At 27.8% G+C, this 12,350-nt stretch overlaps 1 protein-coding gene across 1 annotated transcript; it reads left to right on the forward strand.

Moving 5' to 3' along the window:
• The first annotated feature begins 8,812 nt into the window (after positions 1–8,812).
• LOC107010477 (RNA exonuclease 4) lies at positions 8,813–11,327 on the forward strand. The gene is made up of 7 exons (XM_015209763.2): positions 8,813–8,891; positions 9,142–9,293; positions 9,400–9,530; positions 9,638–9,849; positions 10,137–10,343; positions 10,678–10,758; positions 10,886–11,327. Exons 1-7 carry the CDS (start codon positions 8,857–8,859, stop codon positions 11,130–11,132), a joined length of 1,065 nt encoding a protein of 354 aa, XP_015065249.1. The 5' UTR covers positions 8,813–8,856; the 3' UTR covers positions 11,133–11,327.
• The last annotated feature ends 1,023 nt before the right edge of the window (positions 11,328–12,350 follow it).

Genomic DNA, 12,350 nt, shown 5'->3' on the forward strand with positions numbered 1-12,350 from the left:
GTTGGCAAACAAAGTGAGATTGAAATACAAAGTGAGCACAAAAAATATAAAACTTGTTGGACATACATTTAAAATTGATATAAAATAAATAAAGAAATACCAAAACTTGTTAGCATAGAAAGTGAAAATGAAATACAAAGTTATATTAAAATACAAGGTGAGCACAAAAGAAATACAAAACTTGTTGGCATAGAAAGTGATAATGAAATATAAAATGAGATTGAAATACAAAATGATATATGAATACAAAGTGAGCACAAAAAAGTAGAAAACTTGTTGGCATAGAAAGTGAGAATGAAATATAAAGAGAGATTGAAATACAAAATGATATTGAAATACAAGTGAGAACAAAAACATACAAAATTTTTTGGCATATATAAAAACAAAATACAAAATTGTTTGAAGCCTAATTTAGAATAGTATACAAAATTTTGTAAAACTATTTATCTACTATCCTATAATATGATACAAAATTAAACATATAAATAATTTGAAATGAATACCACCTACAAAATAGATACAAGTTATACTTAAAAAAACTCAAATTTTAGCAAGATACCTCATGGATTTTGTAATGAATACAAAATGCAATAAATCATAAAAACAATAAAGAATACAATTGATAGTTTAAATACAAAATGCAACCTGCCATAAAGTTATTCTTCATCACTTTGATCTTGAATAATTTCATCAACTTCTTCGGCACCCATAATTTTTATTTGAACTGTTGATTTCATTAGCCGGGTGGATAGAATCATGTTGAAATTCAGATTTTCCCCTTCTCAATCGGATCTACACCATAATCAACTATTTTAAAAAGAAAATAAAAATAAATTTCAGTAAACAAACGAAATTAACTTTGTCAACAAAAAAAAATCTCTTGAATTAAACTAGAGATTTTGTTGAACAATTTGGAAGAACCTTATAGAAAGAGGAGTTAGAAAACCTGAAAGGTGGGGGAAGAGAATGTGAATTATGGAGAAGGAAGGTTAATGGGTAATGATTTAATTATTATTTTTCTTTTTAAAAGTTTATTGATTTTTAGAATTTGATCTAATGTTGAAGTGTTTTGATAAATAAATAAAAATTAAATAATAAAATCTGAATACAAAATACTTTCTAAAATATTGTATATTTTAAATAAATACTTTAAAATGTTGTTGTTTCAAATAATTATGTTATGTATTTGCATCACCTGAAAAATCTAACTCTTGATAACGGTACGAATTCCTTGGTCACATGTAGCTAGGTCATTAGTATTATTTTATTTGTGAATGAAAATCATAAATTTTAATTTTAGATTCGCCTCTCAAGTGCATTTTATGTTGTTGATGAGACTAAAAGTAACGAAAGGCCCATTCAATTTGTAAAACTGTTGACTCTCCGAAAATGAATGGCAAATAATTAATGATGTATCTCCGAGTCAGTCTAGATCGATTATTAATCAAATCAAACTAAGCGAATTTTAAATTATTAAAACCAAATCAAACATAATATATGTTTATAGATTTAGGAATTATCAACTTCGATTCAATTTTTTAATTTTGAATCATTTTTCATCCAAATCATAAACACCCTAATGGGCCCATAAGCATTAGCACATGTGGTCACTAGGAGTGTACATGATCGGGTTGGTTCGAACTTTTCAAATATCAAACCAAATTATTTGTATAAAAAAAATTAAATTTATAAATCAAACCAAACTAATAAAATTCAGATTTTTTTGAGTTTTTCAACCTCGGGTTGGTTCAAGTTTTTCAAATACCAAACCAAATCATTGTGTCAAATTTTTAAATTTATAAATCAAACCGAATTATAAACCTCGAATATTTTCAGATTTTTGAATTTTTCGGTAAAGTTTGCATATAAACATATAATTAACTGGTGCTTCAAATATTTCTTTAGTCCAACCAAAATAAAATTATCTAAGGTGTTTCTTAAAAAAAATAACACAAAATATAAGATGAGTATTGATGACATAAAAATATTTAATTAAAAATAATAATAAAATCATCATATAAAATAAATATTGTAAAGTCAAAATGATTATAATTCAAAAGTATTAAATCATGCTAAAATAAGTTTAATAAGTATGAGTTACATTACTAAATATATGATAAAAATTCAAATTAGATTCTGTATTTTAATTATCTAAGCCAATGTAAAACTGAAGAATAAATATTCAATATTATTATCGTTTTTAGTGTTGAATTGATTTTCTTTTTGCATTAATATTAATTTTGATTTTGATCTAAGTATTATTATAATTATCAATATCTATGAACTATAATATTTATTAGACCACTTCGAATTTTAAGTTTTAAAGTAATATATTAAAAGATAAAACTATGAAATAATATAAGAAATACCTTAAAATTATATCAAAGTAATTTTTTTTTGTATAAAATAAATTTTAAAATAAAATATATAATGTCGAATTGGTTTGATCTCGGGTTATTTTTTAGTTAAAATCAAATCAACCCAAATATAATCAGAATTTTTTTTTTCAATATCAAACCAAGTCAAACCACAAGTCAATTTTTTTTTTCAAATTAACTCAATTTGCAATTTAATTCGATTTCTAGTCAATTTTTTTTTAAAATTAACTCAATTTGCGATTTAATTCGATTTTCTTTTAGATTTTACATACCCCAAATGGGCACCACAACTTCTGAAAGCTTAGTCAAACTTTGGCTTCTTTTTTTACCATACTATTTATGTGGTGCCATTATATTCTCCTTTTTGAATATCTTAAAATATTTCTGAAGAAAGTTCAACCAGTTGGTTGGAAAAAAAGACAAACGAATAATTAATGTATCAATGGCACTGAAAATTGAAATACCAAGGCCGATGCTATATTAGCTCCATGTTCATGCCCGCGTGGTTATTTTCAATCTGCATTCCATGCATGCATGAATTAACGTCGTTTACTTAGGTATAATTATGTTTTTCTCAGTTATAATAATCGATTAATTGATCAATGGAGCTATATATATATATATATATATTAAATTGTATGATATTTAAGGTGAGAATCAACTAAACAATTTTCTGCACTAGTAAACTTTGTTTTTGAAATATTATACTATGTTGAGAAACAAAACAAAAAGCGAAAGATTATCACACTATAACAAAATCAATTTTTAGCGGTATTTAATTTTTAATTGTGATTTTTAGCGGCAATTTTCACTCTTTATATATGTCCCTAAAACCTTTAGCGACATTGGTTCTAATGGCACTTAAGTAATGCTGGTAAAGACATTAACACTCTTTATTAGTGTCAATAATTAATGCCGCTAAAAGTTAATTTTGTTATAGTGTCAGTGTTGAAAAAAATCATAAAATGAAAGGACACAAAATAAAATAAAAATTAAAAATGAAAAGACAAAAGGTTGTTAAATTAAACGTGAATAATCAAAATTATTCCAAAGGAGAAAATGTGGCTATTGTGTTTGAAAGGAAAAAATATACTCTGGTTTTTAAAAAATATTCTTTTTTTTGTGAAATAAAAGAAAATGCAAATGTTTTTTAAGATTATTTTATTTATCACATTAAATATAAACGTACCCTTTTACAATTTTAATATATGGATATAAATATATAAGATAAAATAATGATATTAATAAATATCAAATTTTGTATGAGATATATTCTAATTCTTATCAAATTTGGATAATACTTTTTTAAAATTAGTTGACTTAACTATGGTTATAGTATTTGTTAATATAATATAATCTTGACTTTTAAACTTTAAATAAAACGCATGTCTCTCATCTAGACATACACTTGACGAAATAGAGAAAAAGGGTAATGAAATGAAGCCGGATCCACCACTATAATATATTTACAACCTGGAAATAAGGCTTGAGGATCATACCGTTTAAGGGACTATCCATCAATATCCAAATTAAATTCCCTATCTACATCAACATATACATGCAGTACACTTTAATTATTATTTTTTCTCTTTGACCCATTTTTTTTTTTAATATATAAGGTCTAAAGAATCTTATACGTTCAAACTTTGTGATAAACACTCATCTTTTGCTGTTGGAGCTTTGGCTCATTTCATGAGAAAAAAGAGTAAGAAAGTTTCATTCCTTACTCTGTGGCTTTTAGTTTTTTGTACTTTTTGACTGTCAAAAAATTAAAGATTAAAAAGGCTCCTTCGAATATTCATATTCTTTATTCACCTTACCTTTTGCTGCTTTCTTATTAACCCAATTAGATGATCGACGTTTTGCTTTATTTAATTTGTTTTTCGTGCATGGCACACATGGATATATAGTTAAGGCTTAAGTTATCGTCGGCCCCTTAAAGTTGTCTACATAATTCACTTACACATCTTAACTAAGACTCGTACCAATTGAACACTTTTATCTATACAAAAACCGTTTTTATTAGACATTTTATGATAATCATCAAAAAATGTGAAGAGTGTGTGATACACTTGTGGTGACCTGGCAAATGACTAATTAAAAAATAACATTTGACATTGTGCCCCGAAAATTATAAAAAAACACACATTTAATATCTAATTTTTTAAAAAAGAAAAATAAAAAATAAAAATGTCACCCTATTCTACCCCACCTTACCTCACCACCCCAATCCCCTTTCATCTTCATCTTCATCTTCATCTTCTTCCCCAAAACACATTCTTTCTCAAATTACAAANTATGAAAATACATGATATTAACAATGCAAGTAGATTTAATATATGCATTTACACGGTTAAAGACACGATTGCCTACCGAGTTTCTTATACATCTTTCCCACCATATTTGTGGAGGGTATTTTTGTAAATAAATATTCCCTCGTTTTACTTGTCAAGACTTGTTTCTAAAATAGATTTTCACTTTTACTCGTCACTTTTGACATATCAAGAAAAAACAATTTCTTTTCATTTATTAAGTATGTCAATAATTATTTACTTATTGAGTGTGTCAATTAGTCAAACAGTGACAATTGAAAATGCATGAAGGGAGTATTACTAAAAAAGATACGCAATACATGTTATTTTTAATAAATCAAACCAATTAATACATAAGAAATATATCTCTGCATAATTATTACAAATATAAAACATAATACATAAACATGCCCTTCAATTTATCTTCACCTGACTTCTATACCCTCCAACTTTATGTGTTCACAAGTAAGCACTTAACTTGTATAAAATTAAACAAACAAACAAATTCGTCTTGCATAATGTCATACATGATAATTTTATGTCTTATGTGACATCCTACATATATTATGGGCTTAAGTCATCAGCGGCCCCTTAAAGTTGTCTGCATAATTCAATTAGACACCTCAACTAAGACTAGTACCAATTGAACATTTTTACCTATACAAGAACCGTTCCTATTAGACATTTTTTGATAATCATCAAAAAATGTAAAGAGTGTGTGATACGCTTGCGGTGGCGTAGCAAAATGAATAATTAAAAAATAACATTTGGCATTGGGCCCCGAAAATTATAAAAAAAAACACATTTAATATCTAATTTTTTAAAAAAGAAAAAGAAAAAATGTGTCAACCTATTCTACCCCACCTTACCTCACCCCACCCCAACTCCCTTTCATCTTCATCTTCATCTTCATCTTCTTCCCCAAAACACATTCTTTCTCAAATTACAAAATCTTATTCTTTTCCAATAACTTCAAGATTATTTTAAAATATATATATATATATATTTCATACTAAGAGTAAAGATGAAAGAAAATTTTGTTGGTGGTTACTCAACTCTACATCGATGACATTGATAGCTCCAAAATTATTTCTTTCAAATTTTTTGATATCATTTTTGACAAATTTAATGAACACATATGAATTTGAGTAAAAATTTTTGTTCGAAAATTGTGATAAATAAATATCGGCTAACTTTTTTTATACATAAAAATCATTTATCTTATTTCATCTTCTTCATATTTGTTCCTTATTTTTATGAGATTTGAAATAAATCATACAAAGACTTTCTTTCAAATTAGAATCTTCATAGTTGATTTCATTTACCTTCATATTTGGAAGATATAAATTTTTTGTATATAAAAAAAAAGAAAAAAAATAATGTTGGAGCTAAAATAAAGAAAGTTTTGTGAACTAAATTATGATATAGATGATAGGTAGGGAGTGGGGTGCTTTCCTTTTTTGAAAAAAGTGTAAATAAAAAAAGAAAAATATTTTTTAAGTTAATTATAATGCCAAGTGTCAATAAAAGAAGAAAAAAATATAAAAAAAATAAAAAAGACACTGTTTTAAGTCTTTTCACACGCTTCAGGAAAGTGCAATACACATTTTTTTCCATATCAGCATTTTGTGTCTAATAAGTACATGTTTTGAACAATTTAGGTGTTCAATATGTACAAATCTTAGTTGAGGTGTCTAAGTGAATTATGCGGACAACTTTGAGGGGCGGTCGATGACTTAAGCCTATAGTTAATATACAGTCCTCGTTCTAATTTGTTTTCCTACTTTCTTTTTTACTTTATTTCAAAAAAATATCTTTTTCCTTTTTAATTTTTTTTTTAATTTTAACTTTTCACATGTTTAAAACCACAAAATTAAAAAATAATTATTACATTTTAATATATTTTTTGTTGGTGTAATATACCACAAATACAATAAATTGCCATTGAAATAAAATGAACAAAAATGTATAAACAAATTTTTAGGTTGAGACACAGATATCTAAATCTCTTTAAAGAGATACAAACCTACTGCGGCATAATTTACACCGATCCAATAAAATATCTCTTTGACTTGTTCCCTCCATGACACAACAACCCAACAACGTCCTACAACTCAAACAACTCCGGATTAGTTGAAGAGTCCAAGGCTTCACAAAAGAACACCTTCAACATATAATTACTCATTTATCAATTCTCTCTTCTACACACTCAACTATTATTCCACCCTTCTCATCTTCCTTGGGATACTTCGCAAAGGAAGAAACACCACTATTTATGGGTGAGTAAGTCTTCTCCATATAATAGAAGGAGGGATGGTAATGTGCGTAGATAAATGTGATAAACGTTATATAAGTTATAAGAAATTAATGGGCATATGAGTTATAAAATATTAATGATCATTTTTACTATAATATATGCCCTTGATATTTTACCTGTTCATTTCAAGAAAAAAAAAATTTCTCACTATATGTTTAAAATCACAAAATTAATAGATATTAATGTGACTATTGATTAGTTCATTAAATGTAAAATTAGATTTATGAGAATGGAGGAATGAAATGGTCCAAAATTAGTGAACCTTGGAATAAATTGAAATATTCTTTGAATGGGACTCAATCATATTGGTATCACAAAATACGAATGTGTTTGGGGAAAAAAGAAAGGGAGTTTTGGTCAAAGATAGTATCTTTGAAGAACAAGTATCCATGTCCAAGACTCAATGCAACACTTCTTTAAAAATATTCTAAACAGATTTTTGGATGCACTACCAAGTTGCAGTAAAATTGCTGATCATTATATTTCTATGCGGTGATTAATTAGGAAAAAAGTTGAGTATGGTATGGAATGTGGTTAGATAAGAAATAAATTATTCATGTATTATTTTTTGTGTAATTTATACTATTGTTGGGTATGTAGCAAGAATTGATGAAAATTAGAGGGAGAAACTTGAAAAGTTGAGAATTTGAAGAGTTGAGAACTTGAAAAGTCCTCTTTAGCTTTAATGAAAGGACATTTGTCCCTCATCGGTGGTGGAAAGAAACATAGGAGAGTTTAAATAAAGAAACACTCCTATTAATTATTAAAAGGGTTGGAAAGAGGGATTCCCTCGCAGTGGTGGCGTGATTATTTTTTGGACAAAGTTTGTTTTAATTATTTAATTAATTAATTTAATTAAATGTTTTCAATTAATTAGTTGATAACAGAAACGTTTTCAGTTATTTAGTTGAAATTAATCGAATCAACTTTTTATTTGATTAACCCGACCTGACTCGGATCCGCATGCGACTCGTTTGATTTAAAAAACTTTTCCGTTTTATTTAAATTTTCCGCCGTTTTGGAAATGACTATAAATATCATTCACTCTTCAGAATTTTCTTACGAATTTTTCTGATCTCCTCTTCTTCTTCTGCACAACAACTAATTCGTGTATTTTACTGCTATTGAATGGTTCGCTGACACCAGAGTTTTCGTATCTATACTCTGGTGATTGAGATCATTTTACCCTAGGAGGTCATATTCCAAATCAAATCTCGGATACTAGAGGGGAAGAATTTCCTTAAGGGGACACTATGAATTCAATAGACTTGATACTTTTCTGTTCAAATTTTTCAGATTCTGATACATTACAAATTTTATTTTTTCTTAATTAATTTCTGTTCATCTCGTGTACTGATTCAATAAACTTTGATTACTTCATATTTCTGTAAAATTTTATCAAAATCAATAATTCTATTTTTTTAAACGCAGATTGACAACATATATCAAATAAGTTATTCATGTTTTTTCAATGAAAACAAGAAATATACATTCTAGTAGACCAAGAGTGGACCGGACCGAAACATTTGGTTTAACACAAATGTTTTATTTTGACTTTTCTCTTTGTGACATAGTATAAATCAGACTAATCGATTTAAAAATTTTTGTAGCTAAATTGATTGATTATTTGAACTTTTACTTTGTTAGCAAAGGCTTTATTCCCCATGTTGTAATCCCTTTTCTTACCCCTACTTTTTTAAACATAATTTGCTGAACACCAATAGATGGAATACTTTCAAAAGGATTTCATGTTTCAAAGACTTATATAAATAGGAGGAGACCTTCAGACTTGTTGCTCAGATATCTTTTCTCTCAACTACACAACTCTACCACTAATTTAACTGCTATAATGGATTATAGAAATGAGTCTTCCGATACTCTCAGGTAATAATATATTCATTTCATTTACGCAAAATATTTCTTTTTTTTACGTCAATGTTTAGATTCGGGTCTAATGTTTGATCAAACATACAAATACTCATCAAACATTAACTTTTGAACCATATATATTATCTAACAAAAAATTAAAAATTGTAAGAATTTTTTTTTTTAAAGAGAATTGCGAGAGAAATTTTTTTAAAAAAAGAATAATTTACTAGCTAAACAATTTATTGATTTGAGTACGTACGTACAGGAACAAGTGTGCAGCGTGCTATAGGCAATTCAACAAAAAGGAACATCTTGTGGAACACATGAGGACATCTTATCATTCAGTTCATGAGCCCATGTGTGGTGTTTGCAAAAAACACTGCCGCTCTTTTGAATCTTTAAGGGAGCATCTAATTGGTATGCTAGCTACACTTACCCCAAAAAAACATCTTTCTTTTTTTAAGTTTAAGTTATATATATCGTCACGTTCAATTTTTTTTATTTGGTCACTAATGTACCGCAGGGCCACTTCCAAAGGCAGAATGTGAAAGAATTTTCAAGGAACGAGGATGTGATATTTGTTTGTCAATCCTTGGCAATCGAACTTCTCTACGGGCTCATAGAGAATCATGCCTCTCACGTCCTAATAATAACGTAAGCAATTAATTCATCTAAAAAAATTTTAAAATTATTAGAGAAGAATACAAAAAATCTATGTAAGTTCTGATATCATGTTAAATTGTGTGACTGTCTTATTGCAGGGTTTATTGTATCGCATGGCTAATTTGGGGATTCAAGATGAACTAAGAATTGATAACAGCAGAGGAAGAGTGGTTGCTCTTGCTTGTAAAATGGTTGGTGGTGGAAGTGATGGATCTTTAGATCTTTGTGCTAGGGTTTGTCTCATTGATGAACATGAAAGAATCCTCTTTCATTCATATATCAAACCAAACATTCCTGTCACTAACTACAGGTGATCCATTTAATTTAATAATGTAAAAAAAATCTTAACACAATTAATAACATTTTTATTTAGTTACTATGTTATTAAATGGAGTAATAATACTTATTGTCCCAAAGTTAATTAACTAAATAAAATTTAAACTCAAATATTAAAGCACGTTCTCTTATTTTTGGTCTTTTTGCGGCCCATTCCATGACAAGAACAAGAAGGATGTGTCATGATAGTATAAAAATTTTTCTTATATTGACGATGTATATTAACTTAAACTCTAACGAGATAAATATATATGTTTATAGGTATGAAATGACTGGTATAAGACCAGAATATTTGAGGGATGCAATGCCTTTAAAGAATGTGTCAAGAAAAATTCAAGAATTTCTTTGCAATGGAGAACCTATTTGGCAAATCCGTTCTAAAGGTGGAAGGTCTAGGATTCTTGTTGGCCATGGTTTGGATCATGATCTTAAATGTTTGGAGATGGATTATCCATCAATAAAGATGAGGTAAATTAATAATTATTTCATCATTTATATAATTATTTATACTTTACTGCTATATAGAAAAAACATGAAATTAACTCCTACTCATTACTATTATATATATTACTCCTCCAATCCCTAACAACGCAGGATAATTACAATCAAATGTCTTTGGTAATCTAGTTTACAAAGTATATACACAGTAGCGTATATTTATACTAAAATATACATATACTTATTCATTTGATATACACACCGTATACACTAACATATATAGCCAAAGTATATAAATAGTGTATATTTCGACCATATTTACGTGAGTTAATTCCCTTCTAACATTTCTTTTTTTTTTGTAAAGGGATACTGCAAAATACCCACCACTTATGAAAACAAGCAAGCTCAGTAACTCCCTCAAGTACTTGACCAAAGCTTACCTCGGGTAATATATATTAAATAGTGCATATATAAAACTTTGTCCCTAATAATATTATTAATGTAATTTGTTGCAAGTGTTATAAAAAATAAAATAAATATGAATGGACAATAATAAGGGAAATTGTGTGTAGGTATGATATTCAAAGTGGAGTACAAGATCCGTATGAAGACTGTGTGGCCACAATGAAACTCTACATGAGAATGAAATTATCACAATTTCACAAAAAAGAGAATTATCCTCTTGCTACTGATCCACAAAATAAAAATAACTTTGCATCTTGGAGGCAAAATGAGCTTGAGAGGATGACTCCTGACCAACTATTGGATATTTCAAGGTCTGATTATTATTGTTGGTGTTTGGACTCACAAGATTATTAATATATAGGAGATCATGATAACAACGACGCATGGTCTAATATAAAATAATAATACTCAATGTGTTATGGATTCTTATTAGTAGATATCGATGATTCAAATAGTATTCATGAAAAAAAAAATTAGTATCTTTGAGTGCATACTTGCTATTGTAAGATTGATATTATATAGTTACATTTGAAATAAAATGAATTTAATTAGTTGCAAATTCTTTGATCAAGAACAGATGAATGCCTGACCAAGTCACTTATTCATTTCAAATATATATATATTTGTAGAATAAAAATATATGAAGTTATTAACATTCTACTTAGCGATGAAAATGAAACCATTTGATGATAGGAATTTGAAATGACATCAAATGTTTATAGCTATTTTCTTAACCGCAAAACTTTAAACTATTACGAATTTACAAATATACGAAATTATTCTTGAACGAATATTTGTATGTATTCAACGAGTATTGAATTTGTTTCTGACGGAGTTTTTTTTTTTGTGTGTGTGTGTGAGAGATGTTTAGTGAGGCTTTTATGGCAAACATTTGCTCTTATAAAAATTGTTGACAATAGTTTTTATCTTTTCAAGTTTGTGAGTTTGATGTTTGGTTGTTGAAATTACAAGGCCAACAGTGGAGACAAGTAAGATGGTCATCCGACTAACAATTTTTTTTAAAAAAAATTAACATTGAGCTTGCTTACCTAATACCTCAAACTTAAAAGATAAAATTTGTATATTACGCGGGCATAATAAAGTTTGTTTTTACTATGTCTAAAGTTAATCCTAAAATGGTTAAGGCGATAAAGATTGTACACTTCACTGTAGCTCAAATAGGATTTTCAGAATCGACTGTATGTGCACTTTCCCATGTTATATTACCATTAATTATTTTTTGGGTAAAATTGTATTAGAATTAATTGCCTTAAAAGTGGATATTGTCAAAATCACAATGGATTTGGCGCCACCTGATGTGATTTTCGGGTTCAACAAGGATCTGAACCAGACCTTTTTTGCTATTGGCCCAAGTCCAAACACACCCTTTTTCCTTTACATCTTATTATTCGGTTTAATGTTTGTTGTGATTTATGGAGCCATTAGACGATGATTTAAAGATATATTTTGAGCAGACTAAAATTTATGAGAAAATATCAGGACCACAACCTACAATTTTATAAGCAATGGTAAATATTAGATCAGAATTTGGCATCCTATATTTAAAAATGA

The sequence above is a fragment of the Solanum pennellii genome, chromosome 2 (genome assembly GCF_001406875.1).
Source record: "Solanum pennellii chromosome 2, SPENNV200".
Classification (NCBI taxonomy): Eukaryota; Viridiplantae; Streptophyta; class Magnoliopsida; order Solanales; family Solanaceae; genus Solanum; species Solanum pennellii.